Source organism: Mesoplodon mirus (genome assembly GCF_964341445.2).
Source record: "Mesoplodon mirus genome assembly, chromosome: 8".
Taxonomy (NCBI): domain Eukaryota; kingdom Metazoa; phylum Chordata; class Mammalia; order Artiodactyla; family Ziphiidae; genus Mesoplodon; species Mesoplodon mirus.
Genome location: NC_138984.1, coordinates 114616479 through 114634330, shown reverse-complemented (window position 1 = coordinate 114634330; position 17852 = coordinate 114616479). Strand labels below are relative to the sequence as shown.

Here is a 17852-nt window from a genome sequence, read left to right as displayed (position 1 = left end):
ATGCAATGAAGGAGAACCTGGGGCTGGGAGAGAGGACGATGGGGTAGGACCTGATTGAGCTCGGGAAGCCAGGAAGAGCCCCTCTAAGGAAGGGATCCTCAAGCTGGGTAGGACTTAGCCGAGTTTTCCATTATTCATTACTGCAGCTAGATGTGTCCCAGAGCTTGCAGGCTTGAAACAACAACCATTTTATTCTATTGCATGAATTTTGGGGTCAGAAATTCCTGCAGGACTGGACTGGGCAGTTAAAGTAGTCCCAGACCCACCCAGATTCAAAGAGAGGGCACAGGGTCCCCACCTCTCATGGGAGGAGTGTCAGAGAACCTTCAGCCAGCTTTAACTCACCACACCAGGCAAAGGGCTGTCGGGGGAGAAGAGTGGAGCCTGGGGTGAGGGAGAAGGTGGAGAGAGGGGCCAGCAGTCAGCCTTGAATGTTGTGTTAAGGATTTTGAATTTTATTTTCTGCACAATGTGAAGCCACCGAGGAGTTTCAGGCAAGGAAATTCACCGCTCCCCTGTGCACCAGCTTCTGTGCCTCTTGTCACACCCATTTCATTGCATTAGTTTCGCAGAGGCTGGGATACCCTTGTATTCTGCTCACTGCAAACTCTAAGTGAAATAAATGTGAAATACGTAAATGAATTGATTAAATAATTGATGATCTAGAACAGCTGGAATTGTACGGCATCAGTTCAGTCATTTCGAAACTTTAATGTGTCCATGAATCTCCTGGGGAGGGGGTCTTATTAAAATGCAGATTGTGATTTGGGCGTTCCGAGGTGACCTGAAATTCTGCATTTCTAACAAGCCTCTGTGCTACCACTTTTGAGTAGTGAGTGTTTAGAAATCATTGTATGTCAGAATGTTTTCAGCTGAAAGAAAGAGGTCATGGGATTTGGGTACCAAACAATCAGAGTTGAGATGACGTCATCCAGGTGGCGTCTCAGTCCTGCTCTGCTATCCTCACCACCGCCACCTTCACCATAACACTAGGACCCCTCAATGCCTCTGCGGGCTGCTGCACTTCCAAGGAATCACTTCTGGATACTACACTGTCCAGAAAGAGAAAGATACTGTATGTCTCTTTCTTAGGAGAAAGGAAGCCTTTTTCCAGGGTCCCCCGGAAGCCTTACTCTAATGCCTCTGTGGCCAGAATTGAGTTACATACTCAACTGTTTGAAATTTGTATATGTTTGAAATTTGTCATAATAGAAAGTGTAGGGCCTCCCTGGTGGCGCAGTGGTTGAGAGTCCGCCTGCCGATGCAGGGGATACGGGTTCGTGCCCCGGTCTGGGAGGATCCCATATGCCGCGGAGCGGCTGGGCCCGTGAGCCATGGCCGCTGGGCCTGCGCATCCGGAGCCTGTGCTCCGCAACGGGGGAGGCCACAACAGTGAGAGGCCCGCATACCGCAAAAAAAAAAAAAAAAAAAAAAAAAAGAAAGTGTAAAGTGAACTATATTACAGTAGGATGTCTAGGACTGAATGTCTCTGGGGAAGCTCCACCCACTGAGCTTGGTAGACCCCGTCCCCTTCGGCCCCGCCCCACCCCTTCAGCTTCAGCCCCGCCCCATCAGCTTCAGCACCACCCCTTTAAGCCCCGCCCGTTTCAGCCCAGCTCTCCCGCCGTCTGCTCTCAGGGTGTGCAGTTTATGGTGTGTTCCGACTTCCTCATGTCCGCTCGGGAATTCGTGGTCCTCAGACCCTATGAGTCGCTCTCTTTGTTCTTCCCCAGGCCGTAGAGACTGCTCCGAGTCCCCAGAACTGACCCACGGCCTCCAGACCTCCAGCAGCGGCTGCCCGGGTCCCCCCACGTCCCAGGGGAGTTTGGTCGCGTCCGGTCGTGACCCAGGGAGCGCGTCCGCGTCGTCTTGGCGACGCTCGGGGAAGGTGGCGGCGCCCGCGGAATCCCGCCCGGGAACCCGCTCCGGGGTGAGCGGCCTGGGACCTGGGGTCGTGAAGGCAGCCTGAACCCCGGACGGGTGTCCAGCCGCAAGTCAGCCTGGGTTGGGGGCGGAGGAGAGCTCGGGCCCATAGGGGTAAATGAGGATGCGGGTGGCGCGTGGGTCTGGATTCGACCCTGCTCTGGAGTCAAGGGGTGCTGAGGGGAGCAGGCGTTTGTCAAGGGTGAGAGGGCCTGCCCCCTAGAGCACGGGGCCGTGAAACCGAGGATGCCTGGGGGTGTGGGGGTGGGGGGGAAGGGGGAGAGTTCACCTTGGGGGTGAGTGACCTGGGATGGGAGCTTGGGTGACAACGGCTTAGCTATTGTGTCTCCCTGAAGTACAGGCAGGGATTGTGAGGGGAGGGGGCTGGAGAGTGAACCGGGGCGGGTGTTGAAGGGGTGGCGGGGAAGGAGGTGGGCGAGGTGAAGCTTCAGCCATGCTGGCGAGAGGGGACGGGCCGAGAGTGGACAGGAGAACCTTCCGTCAGAAAGTGATTGCTGAGCACCTCTTCAGGGTGCTCAGTGTATTTTGCTTGATGCTGTGCTCTTTGGGGAATCTAAAGCTATGAGCCTTCTCAAAACAAAAAACGAAAGAACACACGTAAAGATCCACACGTGATTTTACGTCAGTCTCAGGGGCTTCACAGAGCAGCCCCCAAGCTTGGAGACGCAGCTGTGGGAGATACAAAGATGTGTGGAATTTGCAAAGTGCCATCACAAGGCAATACATTATTAATGCCAGAAATAGTGGAGGCAGCAATTGCTAAAGAACGTTAAGGGGCATTGGGATGAGTGTGCACTTTAGGAAGGCAAGCCTGGCAAAGGGTGTGACGGAACCGGGACCCTCGGTCCTAGGACAGAGCTCCTAAGAAAGCGCCCAGTGGCGGGGGAGGAGGTCTATGGCTCTCCACCTCTTCTCCCCAGAGAGGGGCCCAGGAAGGTGGCTCAGAAATGCCAGTGTCTCCCAATGTTGAAGGGTTTCATGGTCACGTCCATCTAAGAAACTTGATTCGGAGAAATCTCAGAAAGAAAAGCCCTGTTTAACTGCTGACTTCAACATTTTCCAAACTTCATCAACTGTGAGAGCCTCAGGAAGCATCAGGGCTACATTTTGGGAAAAGCTCTTGAGGAGAATTAAGGACCACGGAAGGGTTTTGAGCAATGGCACGGCACTGGGTGCAATGTGTGATGCAAGATGAATGGGACCGCCTGTGTGGGAACGGAGCGGCCGCGAGAGAGAGGAGGTGGGGTGGGGGCCCTGAGCCACAGTAAACCACACAGTGACAAGGAGTACCTTTGTCAAGGGTTGAGAAAAAACAGTGTGTGGTTTCCTGTGGATGATTATATGACTGCTGTTTTCTTCCCAGGAAATGACCTTTGGCTCTAAAAAGAAGGCTCCATTTTTCATGATAAAATGGCAGCGGTGAAAACCCCCAGCAGAGAAGTAAAGAATGCTGAAGAACCTTTTCATGATGTATCACCCCTCCTTTTAAGGAGCCTAGTGGAGGAACCCAAGAAACCAAAAGAAGTACCTAATCACCTCCTGGAATCAAGTAGGTGGTTAGGAAACAGATTTGCTTTACAACTCATGTCTTCCCAGAGGATCCAAAGTCCAGAAAGCATAATGGAATGTTGGGTGCTGATTTATCTGTATTGTTTTACAGGCTGGTAATCGTGTTCATCATTAAGAACAATGGGTCCATTCAGATCCATCCACTTCACTGGTAGACTTTATTTTTTAAAATATTTATTTATTTTTTTGGCTGCGTCAGGTCTTAGTTGCAGCACATGGGATCTTCTGTTGCGGCATAGGCTCTTCGTTGTGGTGCTCGGGCTTCTCTCTAGTTGTGGTGGCGGGGTTTCTCTCTAATTGTGGCGCCTGGGCTCCAGAGCACGTGAGGTCTGTAGTTTGCGACACGTGGGCTCTCTCGTTGAGACGTGTGAGCTCAGTAGTTGTGGCGCATGGGCTTAGTTGCCTGGTCACATTTGGGATCTTGGTTCCCTCGACCAGAGACCAAACCCGCTTCCCCTGCATGGGAGCGTGGAATCTTATCCACTGGACAGCCAGGGGAGTCCTGTAACTGGTAGACTTTTGTGGTGGAAATTGGTCACCGAGTTCTGCCACCTCCACTTCCCCAAATATCTTTCCTCTCTGTCCCCACTTCATCCTCAGCAGGTCACCAGGACTACTGCAGGGCCCTCCTCCCTGGCCACACTCTTCACAGCCCTGGCAGTGTCCTTCCTAGAATCCATGCTGGCTCCTGCCCCCATCCTGTCTGGATGCTCTCAGGGGATCCCCTGTGTGCAGTTCCTTTGCTTGGCACTTGGCCCTCTTTGCTGTCGATCTGAGCCTGCCCACCCAGGGCCCCTCCAGTCCCCCAGCTCCGGCCATGCCGGTTACTCCTGCTCCTTCAAGGATACTTGCCTTTTCCCACGCACATCCCTGAGCCTGGAAAGCCTGTTAAATCCTATATCTGTTATGCAGAAGGCTAATTATGCAGAAGGTTATGCATTTTGCCTACGGTCTTCTCACTGAATCCATCGCATCATCACGATACTGTCTATTTCCATTTTACTGTTTACTGTTTACTCCAGCTAAGCAGAGAGGTGGTGTTCAGCTGTTGCAGCCCAGTGTCCCGCTCCCTACGTCCCACTAGCTTGCTTCCCACTTGCCATTCAAGGCCCCTCACGAATGCTGGAAATGCAGCATTTGCTGTGGCTCTTGTCACTGAAGAGCACACTGAGTGCGAGTTAGTATACTTGACTGTTTCTGGGCATTAACAGAAAAATGCCCGTTTTACATCTATTTTGTGGCCCTACACACAAAATCTTCAGCATTAAAAAAAATGACCAAGGGACTTACCCGGTGGTCCAGTGGGTAAGACTCCACGCTCCCAATGCAGGGGGCCCGGGTTTGATCCCTGGTCAGGGAACTAGATCCTTCATGCTGCAACTAAAGATCCCACATGCCACAAGTAAGACCTGGTGCAGCCAAAATAAATACAAATAAATAAAAAATTTAAAAATTACCAAGTAATGTTCAATACTTAAAAGTAATTACCAATACTTACAAATTTACCAAATAAACTACGGAGATCATAATCCCCCTGAGACACCACCCTTACCCCCGTCCAGCCCTTCAGTTTGGCCCACAGTTGATGACAGTGACCATTCACCTGCAGAGGAGAAAAACACCAAATGTTTCACACCCACTGTAGATGGGTACGAAACACGGCGGCAAAGGGTGGGGTCAGGGTGTCTGTGACTCACAAGATTTAGCTATAGCCAAAGGAGACAGGTCGTCATTTGTAGGAAACTGGACAGGGCGTTCATACCGCAGGAGGCAGTTTACTGGTCGAAACCCGGCCTGGGCTTGATTTTTACAAACTGGAAAGAATGGAGGGTTATAAACAGATGCCTGGCCTGAAGCACAGAAGGCACGGAAAGGCTTGGGACCCAGTGTCTTCTCCACACGTCTCAGTTCCTGCTGCGTGAAGAGCCGGGACAAGTTTTGTAGCCCTGGACTCTTCTGTGAGCTCAGCTGTCCTAACCTTGTTCTCAAAACTCGGAGCAAAAAAAGACACTCCCATGACAAGAGCAGTTTGAGACTGTACTGTCCAGAGGCATAATTTTTCAGAGCCTTAGGATTATTCTGTATTGCACTGTAATTCAGTTCAGAGGAAATCAAATAATAGCAGTTAAATACACAGTAGTAAAATTAAACCCTTGGTGTTTGGATTCTTTGAAGTGGATATTCATTACATAATAAACAATTGCAGTGTTATACAGAGAAAACACAGGGTGTGTGCTCTTCACAAGCTTGTTTTATTATGAAGACTTGTATAAAATGTGTACAGAGCAAGTTATTTTAATAGATAATAAATGTGAATTTGTATTGTGATGATAATATCTCCCAAATGATGTGTAAAAATAGAGGGAGAAGCAGTCCAGTTCATGTGGAACAATCATTAATCTTGTTGACACCTGTATCCTCTGTCTGAAACTTTCGTATGCTTAAAATACCCTAGATTAAAGGGAGCTCATGTTGATAGGATCTTCTTTCATTTAATATACGTTTTTATGTCTCAACTCATGATATACTTAACCTGCATTGTTTTTATAGAGGTTTATGCAAATCTTCTGAAGAATAAGGTCATACAGGCAAAACCTGGCATATTGCATTTTGGAGGCTATCAAGTAGAAACAGAACACCAGCAGATACTGGTAGGTACTTTAAAAAAACCTTTTTTTTTAATTTCGTTGAAATATAGTTGATTTACAATGTTGTGATAGTTTCTGCTGTGCAACAAAGTGATTCAGTTATACATATATATACATTCCTTTTCATAGTCTTTTCCATGATGCTTTATCACAGGATATTGAATAGAGTTCCCTGTGCTCTACAGTAGGGCCTTGCTGTTTCTCTCTATAATAGTTTGCATCTGCTGACCCCAAACTCCCGATCCATCCCTCCCTCGCCCCTGGGTAGGCACTTTCTAAGTGGGATAATTAACCCTAATAATGAAATGACACGAACGTTCTGCATTTATATTACTCATTCATGTAAAGAGCACCATAATCAGCAGAAGTGCAGGTGTAAACTGGACCAGAAAGGTAGTTCTAGGATGAGAAATTTTAAAGCTGCGTCAGTGTCCTCGGCCAGCTTTCCTCCCCCTGCCAAAGGCTCATCCCAACAATCTCCAAACTGGTGCTGTTGCTGAGTGACCGTAGGGGCCAGGAACTGTGCTTTGTGTCTCACGTGGTCCAGTTTAGTCTTTACACTAGCTTTGTGGCGGTTGTATTGTGGCTCTCTTTGTAGAGATGAGGAAACCGTGATTCCAGAAGGTTAAACACAATACTTGCCTCAAGAGCACGGCGACGGAGACAGAGTGACTCTTAGGCTGCCTGCCTCCCAACCAGTGAACTTTTTTTTTTTTTTTAGATTTATTTTATTTATTTATTTTTTGGCTGTGTTGGGTCTCTGTTGCTGTGTACAGGCTTTCTCTAGTTGCGGCGAGCGGGGGCTGCTCTGTTGCGGCATGCAGGCTTCTCACTGTGGTGGCCTCTCTTGTTGCGGAGCACGGGCTCTAGGTGCGCAGGCTCAGTAGTTGTGGCGCACGGGCTTAGCTGCTCCGCGGCACGTGAGATCTTCCCGGTCCAGGGCTCAAACCCGTGTCCCCTGCATCGGCAGGCGGGTTCTCAACCGCTGCGCCACCAGGGAAGTCCCTCAAGTGCCCTGTGCTCCACGCCTCCCCCACCAGGGAAAAGGTGTCCCTTTCTTAGAAGGGCCCAGCAAAGGTTCCGTTTTTCCTGCTCAGGTCAGATGCCCAGGCCTAAATCAGTCACTGAGGCCAGAGACAGTCCGGCCTGACCTGGGGCAGCAGCTCCGCTGAAAGGGCTCCGGTAGGGACAGGTGAAAGGACGCCCTGAGGAGTGGCTGAGGCCGTGAGGACAGCAGTCCACCGCAGAGCCACGAGTCCGGGTCTTCCTGGCTCCCCGCCCTTGACCCGGATGTCCAGACTGGGGGGGGCCCGGGGGGGCCACAGCACCCCTGATCCGCCACGAAAAGGGGTCCTGAGCATTAGAGCAGCTGCAGCACCTCAGCGACCCCGCCGTGACCCTCCAGAGTCACGCTGAGCAGGACGTCAGAACGACGGCAGCGGCCGTGGAGCTGGGCTGGACCGGGCTGCGGGCACGTGCTGGAGTGGGGCCGATAGGCGTGGGCGCTCTCACGTGGGCCCTGCGGCTCCGGCTTTGCGGGTGGCGTCCCCTGCCACCGCAGGCGTCTCCGCGTTTACGCGCAGTGCGTTCTTATAAGCCACGGCCTTCACTTATTTGTTTTTGGTTTCACATAGCGTATTTTCTAAAATTTTTTAAATTTAATTTTTATTTTATATTGGAGTATAGTGGATTTACACTGTATTCGTTTCAGGCGTACAGCAAAGTGATTCAGTTATACACATACGTATATCCACTCTTTTTTAGATTCTATTCCCGTATAGGTCATTACAGGGTATTTTTTTTTTCTTTTTTTTTTTTTTTTCGGTACGCGGGCCTCTCACTGTTGTGGCCTCTCCCATCGTGGAGCACAGGCTCCGGACGCACAGGCTCAGCAGCCATGGCTCACGGGCCCAGCCGCTCCGCGGCACGTGGGATCCTCCCGGACCAGGGCATGAACCCGTGTCCCCTGCATTGGCAGGCGGACTCCCAACCACTGCGCCACCAGGGAAGCCCCCATTACAGGGTATTGAGTAGAGTTCCCTGTGCTGTACAGTAGGTCCTTCTTGATTATTTTATATATACAGTGTGTATATGTCAATCCCAAACTCCTCATTTATCCCTCCCGCCGAAACCGTGTCTTAAAGTGGATCATTTAGAGCCAGAATTCCAACTATCGTGTTAGTCTCATTCTCAGAGTGAGGAAAACCGCTGGAGGAAACTGACACATGGTAAAGCTGTCAGGAAGTTAGGTCAGGTTCTATCCGGCAGACCCCTGCCAACAGAGAATGCAGCTTCCAGAGAACGCAGCTTCCGTGAGTCCTTACACATCTAAGGAGGTGGAGAGAGAAGGGATCAGGAGAGGAACCTGTTAGGTGCCCAGTGCTTCCTCTTAGGAAAAGGGTCAGGATTTAAAACTGTGATTAGGAACTTTACCCCTCAATCTATAAGGACACATTCCTTAGAACACAGCATCAAAGACCAAAGTTAATCATTCATTTTGGAACTTGCTTTTCCTGGTTATTAGGTTTGCTATCTAGATGATTATAGGGTAAATCTAAAATAATTATTGTTCATAATTACTCATTGTTTGCAATGAGTGAACAATTCACTACCCGTTCCCAGCCGCCTCACTCTCCTCCTTCCTTTACCCACCCACCCCCAACCTAGGCAGCCACTGATCCACCTTCTGTTGGTATAGATTTGCCTATTCTGGACGTTCCACATAAGTGGAATCACACAACATGTGGTCTTTTGCGACTGGCTTCTCTCATTCAGCATGTTTTCCAGGCTTGTTCAATTTGTAGCATGAATCAGTACTTCATTACTTTTTATGGCCAAATAATATTCTGTTGTATGGCTTTATTACATTTTGTTTTGTTTTTTTAATTAAAAATTTTTTTATTGAAATATACTTGATTTACAATGCTGTGTTAGTTTCAGATGCACAGTAAAGTGATTCAATTATACATATCTATATAACTATATATTCCTGTTTTACATTCTCTTCCACTAAAGGTTGTTGCAAGATATTGAGTATAGTTCCCTGTGCTATACAGTAGGTCCTTGTTGTTTATCCATTTTATATATAGTGGTGTGTATCTTTTAATCCCAAACTTCTAATTTATCCCTCCCCCACCATTCCTCTTTGGTAACCATAAGTTTGTTTTCTATGTCTGTGAGTCTATTTCTGTTTTGTAAATAAGTTCATTTGTATCAAATTTTAGATTCCACTTATAAGTGATGTCATATGATATCTGTCTTTCTTTTTCTGACTGACTTCACTTAGTATGAGAGTCTCTAGGTCCATCCCTGTTGCTGTAAATGGTGTTATTTCATTCCTTTTTATGGCTGAGGAGTATTCCACTGTATATATGTACCACATCTTCTTTAAACATTCCTCTGTCGATGGACACTTAGGTTGCTTCCATGTCTTGGCTGTTGTAAATAGTGTTGCTATGAACATTGGAGTGCATGTATGTTTTCAAATTATGGCTTTCTCTGGATATATGCCCAGAAGTGGGATTACTGGATGATATGGTAGCTCTATCTTTAGTTTTTTAAGGAACCTTCATACTGTTCACATTTCATCAGTTGATGGACATTTGGATTTTGTCTTTGGGGCTGCTAGGAATAACGTCATCGTGGACATGCGTGTCCATGTTTCTGTGTGGATATATTTTTAATTCTCTCGGATATATATTAAGAAGTGGAATTGGGTTGTATGGTATGCTAGTTTTCTGTGGCTGCCATAACAAATTACCACAAATTTAGGGACTTAGAAAACTAGAAACTTATTCTGGAGACCAGAGTCCAAAGTCAAGGTGTCAGCCGGGCCTCCCTCCTTCCACGGGCTCTTGGGAGGAATCTTTCCTTGCCTCTTCCAGGTTGTGGTGGCTCTAGGTGTTCTTTGTTTTGAGGCTTCATGATCCTAAACCTTGGCCTCCATCTTCACATGGCTTCTCCTCCCACTCCCTTTTGTCTTCTCTTCTGTCTTTAAAAGGATACTTGTCGTTGGACTTAGGGCCCATCCGGGTAATCCAGGATGATCTCATCTCAAGGTCCTTAACTTAATAGCGTCTGCAGTCACTCTTTTCCCAAGTAAGGTCACATTCACAAGTTCCAGTTATTAGGGTGTGGTTGTATCTTTTTGAGTTCACCATTCAACTCACTGTTGTTCTACTTGCATTTCCTTAATCATGAATGATGTTGAGCGTCTTTTCATGAGCTTACTGGTCACACTGCACCAAAGGCTTGTGGTGGAGAAGCCATCTGGGATAGCCCAAGAGCAAAGTGAGAGATGGGGAGCCGACACCCAGGGCACAGAGGGAGACGAGAGAGGCTCGGGGAGCAAGCATGTGGCGTATTTGGAGACCAGTGTGAGGTCTGCTTTACCCAGATCATAGGCTTTTTGGAGGGAGGTAAAAGCTTCATTCTGCTGAAGAACAGAGGCCGTCTCTGTCTTTTGTACAACACAATGCCTAACACACACAAGGCACTCAATAAACACTTGTCAAGATATTGAGCTCACTTTACTGGAAGAGAGTGACTTGGTAGAGACTCGTGAATTCCAAGTAAATGCAGGCTAGGGTCTAAATAATCATACTGCTTCTATCAGACATTGAAACAAACAGAAATGGATACAAGTACAAAATTTCATCTTAATAACATTCTGGGAGAGCCAGCCTCCTGTTTCTATCAGCAAACTTAAGCAGACGCCTAAGGGAATTACCTTGAGACTCTTGGCAAACAAGGGGGGAAATCCAGCTCTGCCTTTATCTTGGTTTTGTTACAGGAAACTGTGTAAATTACCCAAGAATGGAATGATTGAATGTGTGTTTAAAACGACAATAAATTGTTCATTAACATTTGAGATTGATCCAGATCTGGTTAAAGGCTTTAAAGCCTTTTACTTGGATTCATATCGAAATCAATCTTTCGATTTAAAAGTTGAAATAATGGTTCCCACTTTTCTCAAAACCAAGACCTCTTAAAATCCCTTTCCCTCTGTGGAAAGACTTTGTCTGGGAAACTATATTTATTAAGGAAATAATTAATCAATTTTCCCATGAGACAACCAGTGTTACTGTGGCCAGCCCCAAACAAAGTTGTCAGACTCTACAGCCTTCTCTTATTCAGAGCAGCATTCCCTTCAGGCTTTCTGCAATAATTGTATTAGTTTTCAGGTCCCTGTTGCAGCATTCAGAGACACCCCTGCCCCAGGATCTTGGTTCTCAAACTGGGGCCACGAATCCCAATGGCTTCTAGTCAGTGTGCGAGGGTGGGGACTTGAAGCTACAGTGTAAACAAACATGGTGCATCCTCTGGAGCATCAATTTTACTCTCCCATTTTGGAGAAATGCAGTATAGAGCAAAATTTTAGAGTAAAATCAATTGCCAACCTGCATTTTAAGGTAAAACTGTTACCGACCAGGGTCCTTGGACTCCGTAATCAGTAGAAGTTAATAGGAGGCCAGAGGAGACATTCAGGCAAGGCTTTACTGGGGCCCTTGCTGCAGCAGTGGGGAGCGAGAACAAGTGGCAGGTTCCCAGTTCCCTTGCTGGCTCCTCGAGGTGGGGCGGGCTGGTTCCCTATATGGGGTGAGGCTGGGGGCAGGTCCAGGGGTTGGGCCTGAGGGGTGGCCTAGGTGCCCTGCCTACCCCCTGGGTGGGCTGTGTGCAGGCATCCTACACAGGGCCCTGCTTTTGCTACCGGCTCCTCAGAAGTGGCAGTTGGGTTTTTTTGTTTGTTTGTTTGCTTTTTGTTTTGCTTTGGTCTTTTTGTATCTTGTTGTCCATAATTTGCCCCAGCTGCACATGCACGCAGTTATTTTTAGTCCCTTATAGTTTCTTTGTATCTGTTGCTCCAGGAGACGTCTGTCCCGGTGCCAGCACTGCAGCAAAGGGTCCCAGGTCCCAGGTCCCAGCCTGTCTCAAAACACTTTAAAGAACTTAGAGGGCTGCTTGCATTTTGCCCCCAGATCCCTGGCGTCGGGTATTAACCTCTGAGAAGCTGTGTCCCTGAGGGGAGGGGTCGGAGGACCCCGACTTGGAGGCTGAGCTGTGTTTGGAAAATGCTATGATTAGTGCCCGGGGTTGAAGGTTAGGCCCGACGCTCTGCCCGGTGGAGGGGCTGGAAGGAAAGAGCAGAGTGGGGACGGAGGGGCGGGAGCTGTGAGCAGCCCTTGGGAGAGCCCTGTGACCCTTGAGTAAAAGCTGTTCAACCCCGGACTGCCTGGTTGGTGATTCCATGCTTGCTTGCCTGTTCTGGGGGCACGTTCTGAAACACTGAAGCGGGGGCTGTCAGTTGGGGCCCGGGGGGGTCAGGGGAGGGAGTGTCAAGGTCGTGAGGACCCACGGGGCCAGGAGAAGGTCAGCTCCCAGGGGCGCAGAGAGCTTGGGGGGGTGGGGAAGTAAGGATATCTATTGACCCCAGAATTGCGGGACAGAATAGGGTTTTAGGTGAGTTTATCTTGTCTCGCCTCAAGGGCAGTCCTGGGTTGCTCACGTTTTCAAATAAACTTTAAATATTAATTTAACATACACTTTCTAAACACTTGATCTTCCCAAGGCTTTTTTTCCCCTTTCAATGATGATTATTTCACCCCCAGTTTTAGTTATGAATGAAAAGGCAGGAATGCCATTTTAGCCCTGAAAGCATATTACTTTTTAAAAAGAAATCAAACTGACCTGCTGACAAAGTGTAAAAAAAAAGATAGATAGGGAATGCAGTTTGGGTACTGAGACATCCTGAGCTCTGAGACGGGAACAGCCCTAGGTTCCAGGCATCCTGGGCCCCAGCATACCAGTGTCTCCTGGAAGGAACATTCTCCTGGGTAGGAGACCCAGGAGCCCACACCTCACCAAGATTCCCCCATGCAGAACCCCTGGAGGTCAAGAGAGGCCTGGGCAACTTTTATTTTTTCAGCCTTCTCACATATTAAAGAGGTATGCCAGACTTCCCCAGTGGCACAGTGGTTAAGAATCTGCCTGCCAGTTCAGGGGACACGGGTTCAGTCCCTGGTCCGGGAAGATCCCACATGCCGCGGAGCAATGAAGCCCGTGCACCACAACTACTGAGCCTGTGCTCTAGAGCCCGCGAGCCACAACTACTGAGCCTGCATGTTGCAACTACTGAAGCCCACGTGCCTAGAGCCCATGCTCTGCAACAAGAGAAGCCACCGCAATGAGAAGCCCGCGCACCACAACAAAGAGTAGCCCCCGCTCGCCGCAACTAGAGAAAGCCCACGCGCAGCAACGAGGACCCAACGCAGCCAAAAATAAATTTAAAAAAAAAGTAACTTTAAAAAAAAAATTAAAAAAATAAAGAGATATGCCATGTTGCTGCAAATGGCAATATTTCCTTCTTTTTTATAGCTGAGTAATATTCCATTATATGTGTGTACCACATCTTCTTTATCCGTTCATCTGTTGATGGACATTTAGGTTTGCAGCAACATGGATGGACCTAGAGATTATCATACTAAGTGAAGTAAGGCAGAGAAAGACAGATACTATATCACTTATATGTGGAATCTAAAAAAATAATACAAATCAAGTTATTTACAAAACAAAAACAGACTCATAGACAAAGAAAACAACCTTATGGTTACCAGAGGGGAAAGGGGATGGGGGAGGGATAAATTAGGAGTTTGGAATTAACAGATACACACTACTATATATAAAATAGATAAATAACAGGCTTTTACTGTATAGCATAGGGAACTATTTTCAGTATCTTGTAATAATCTGTAATGGAAAAGAATCTGAAGCTTGAATTTGACACTTGAAACTAACACAGTATTGTAAATCAACTATAGTTAAATAAAAAAAATAAAAAAAGATATGCCAAAAGAGGGTCACAAAAATTGTGGTCCTTTAAGAATATTCACAGGTGAACAGATAACTAATAAGAACCTGCTGTATAAAAAAATAAAATAAGATAAAATTCAAAAAATTATATTCACAGGTGACAAATGAGAACTTTTAACAAATGCAAGCATCGGTATAATCTCATCAAGAGATTATGTCTTAAGTCTGACTTAGGGCCTCAGTGAACTCGAGGCCTTGGGCAGTGGCTGTGTGACAGGCCCAGCCTCTGGCCTGGACTTTGGAGACCAAGGGCCTCTTAGCTGTCCTCCGGCCCAGGTGAAGGCCAGATCCCAGAACCCAAGGTCCTTGCTCTCCTTTCATGTAGGGGAAGGAAAAACCCCTCTACTCAGAGAACCAGTTAACTTACCCAGCAGGTTGTCCTGCCTTGAACGAGGGCCTCCTCCCGACCCCATCAGAGAACTCCTGACTTTGTGTTCTTTTTTATCAGCCCTAGCGATGGATTGGAGGCTGTCCTCTCCACACTCCTTTTCCTGATTTTTTGACTGCCTTAGTGTCACCAGGTCCCCAGGACAAGTGGCATGTAATTAGAGAAACTGGGAGTGGGTGGGTGGCTGGCTTCTAAGCTCAGCTGAACCACAGGACTAAATTGAGTTCAACAAAAAGGTGCACAGGTAACCAGTCAGGGCAGGAGGAGGGGAGTGTGCAAGGCCATGCCGGGGGGTACCTGGGGCTGTAGCTCTGGAAAAGTCTTAGGTTGGGCAGAGACACATGGGCATATTTCATTATTCTTTAAGTGGTGTTGTATTTACTTTATTATTCGTTAAGTGGTGTATGATAGATTTTGAATCTCTTAAAGCATTTAAACATGCACTGAAGCCAAAGCAATCTTGAGAAAGATAAAATGGAGCGAGAGGAATCAGGCTCCCTGACTTCAGACTATACTAGAAAGCCACAGTAATCAAAACAGTATGGGACTGGCACAAAAACAGACACACAAATCAATGGAACGGGATAGAAAACTCAGAGATAAACCCACACACGTATGGTCACCTTATTTTTGATAAAGGAGTCAAGGATATATAATGGAGAAATGACAGCCTCTTGGATAAGTGGTGCTGGGAAAACTGGACAGCTACATGTAAAAGAATGAAATTAGGACACTCCCTAACACCATACACAAAAATAAGCTCAGAATGGATTAAAGACCTAAATGTAAGGCCAGACACTATAAAACTCTTAGAGGAAAACATAGGCAGAACACTCTCTGACATAAATCTCAGCAAGATCTTTTTGGATCCACCTCCTAGAGTAATAAAGAAATAATGCCATTTGCAGCAACATGGATGGACTTAGAGATTATCATACTTAGTGAAGTAAGTCAGACAGAGGAAGACAAATACCATATGATATCACTTATATGTGGAATCTTAAAAAATGATACAAATGAACTTATTTATGTACAAAACAGAAATAGACTCAGAGACATAGAACACAAACTTATGGGGACTTCCCGGGTGGTGCAGTGGTTAAGAATCTGCCTGCCATTGCAGGAGACACAGGTTCGATTCCTGGTCCAGGAAGATCCCACATGCCGTGGAGCAGCTAAGCCCGTGCGCCACAACTGCTGAAGCCCACACACCTAGAGCCCGTGGTCCACAACAAGAGAAGCCACCGCAATGAGAAGCCCGCACACCAATGAAGAGTAGCCCCCGCTGGCTGCAACTAGAGAAAGCCCACGCGCAGCGACGAAGACCCAATGCAGCCAAAAAAAAAAAAAAAAATCATAAAAAAAAACCCTTATGGTTACCAAGGGGAAAGGTTGGGGGGGAGAAATAAATTAGGAGTTTGGGATTAACATATACACACTCCTATAGATAAAATAAACAACAAGGATCTACTGTGCAGCACAGGGGACTCTACCCAGTACTCTGTAATGACCTAAATGGGAAAAGAATCTGAAAAAGAATAGATGTATGTATATGTATAACTGAATCACTTTGCTGTACACCTGAAATTAAGGCAACGTTGTAAATCAACTCTACATCAATATAGAATAAAAATTTAAAAAATAATCAAAGTGCACCGTATCTCCTCACATCCCTTTAGGAACAAGATGAGGTAAAGATAAATGAGGAGGTGCACGTGCAGGTAGATGAAGCAGTGTGTTCATGGGAATGCTTCTTTTTCTCTCCAGCACGTGGTCAATATTTGCAATGAAGATTTACACGTTCATATTCTACGCCCCCAAACCAAACACTTTCAGATCAAGAATGTGAAAAAGGTAAGTGTCCCTGGGGGGCGTCTTCTCCCAAGGTGTTCATCGCCGGGGGTGGCTTTCCGTGCCGCAGGCCTGCCCGGGGCGGCATGTAGCGTGTTGTCCCCCTGGTCCCGCTCCCGTGGGCGCTGGGGCTCATCCGGACAGGAACCCCCTTGTCTTCTAGGAGCACCGCCTTGTCCCTGGCTTGTCCCTCACGGTCACCATTACGTTTACTCCAGATGAGTGCCGGTACTACGATGATTGCATCCGCATTCACTGTAAGGTGTGTCCCTTAATATCGGGGGGTTTGGGGGGCTTGGGGGTGGCACCTTACATCTTCAAGGGAAGAAGAGAGACGGAGTGACAAGGATGAAGTTTCTCAGCCTGATGCCTTGGGCAGCCGGTCTGAGTGGCTTGAGGGTCCTGGTCCGGTGACGTGGGTCCCAGCTGGGGAAGCTCCAGGCTGCCGAGAACTGGGGCAGAGCCAGAGACACTGCTTGCTGCAGGTTCCCACCTGCCCTGGCCTAAAAGTCTCCTTTATCTTGTGGTGCTGGGAGTTGAGGAAGGCTTGTCAAATAACTTAAACATCCTCCTTTAAGAGCTAGGTGAGAAGATCAGCAACAACCCCCTGGGCACCAGCAGCAAATGTCCTCCGAGGCAGCCCTGGGGAGTCTGCAGGGAGGCTACTTGTGTGGTCCGACCCCGGAGGCTGGGCTGTAGGAGTTCTCGCCGGCCTTTTCCAGGTCACCTCATTCATCCCCGTCCTCCAGCCTCCAGCCCCACCTGCTGTCAGTCCTTCCCTTAAAACTGGCACCTCCACACCCCTCTGCTCTGGGTTCCACACCCAGCCCTTACACGTTGAGAAGCCTTAAGGTTAAGGAAATTTCCCTTTTCAAAATGAAAGTGGAAGAGTGTGCTTTAGTAACAGATGAGTCTCAGTTTTTAAAAAGAGGGGGAAAAAAAAACTAAAAATGAAACCAGAATAGTGCTTTCAGGAGGAATGTTCTGTACCAAGAACAAAAATCCTTAGGACAGGCATTGCCCAGAGCACCAGGGCAGGTGCCCTGCTACTTCGTAGCCATGCTATTAGTAGCTTGTATCTATGTGGCGCTTTAAACTTTTTAAGGCCAGTGTCTGCTTTAATTCTCAAAAATACCTTTAAAGACAGGTGGCCTTATCCCCACTTGAAAGCAAAGGAAGAAACGAGCTGTGGAGAGGTCAGAGGGCTTACTCAAGGTCACGCACTGTGCAGGTCTAGAAGCAGGCCTCTGCGCCTCTGGCTGGCCCAGTGCTTACTGTTCGGCGCTGTCCAGACCAGCTGATTCTGTGCTGGTTTCTGTTTATCTCAGGCCGCTCACGATTGTGTTTCCCTATAACTCTCTTATATCGAATCAGATGACTGTTTTCATCTCTACGTGAAGGCATCATTAGCTTTCCGGGATAATATTGAATATCATTTCAGTGAGATACACTAAAAAGTTTCTATACTTTGTTCATAGCTAAGAAAACTCAATATTTCAACGGTTATATTTAAGCACTCAGTTGTTGTTTTTTTAAGGAAATGTTTTCCCTTTTTTTCTGGAAGTATTTTTTAATGATAGAAA

At 47.4% G+C, this 17852-nt stretch overlaps 1 protein-coding gene across 1 annotated transcript in view; it reads left to right on the top strand.

Moving 5' to 3' along the window:
* The first annotated feature begins 1835 nt into the window (after positions 1-1835).
* Positions 1836-17852, top strand: part of CFAP221 (cilia and flagella associated protein 221) — a 77226-nt gene continuing 61209 nt past the window's right edge. Inside the window, exons 1-5 of the mRNA XM_082631121.1 lie at positions 1836-1930; positions 3308-3493; positions 6064-6164; positions 16186-16272; positions 16433-16531. Coding sequence (XP_082487247.1) covers positions 3355-3493; positions 6064-6164; positions 16186-16272; positions 16433-16531 — 426 coding nt within the window. The 5' untranslated portion in view covers positions 1836-1930; positions 3308-3354. The remainder of the gene's footprint in view (positions 1931-3307; positions 3494-6063; positions 6165-16185; positions 16273-16432; positions 16532-17852) is intronic.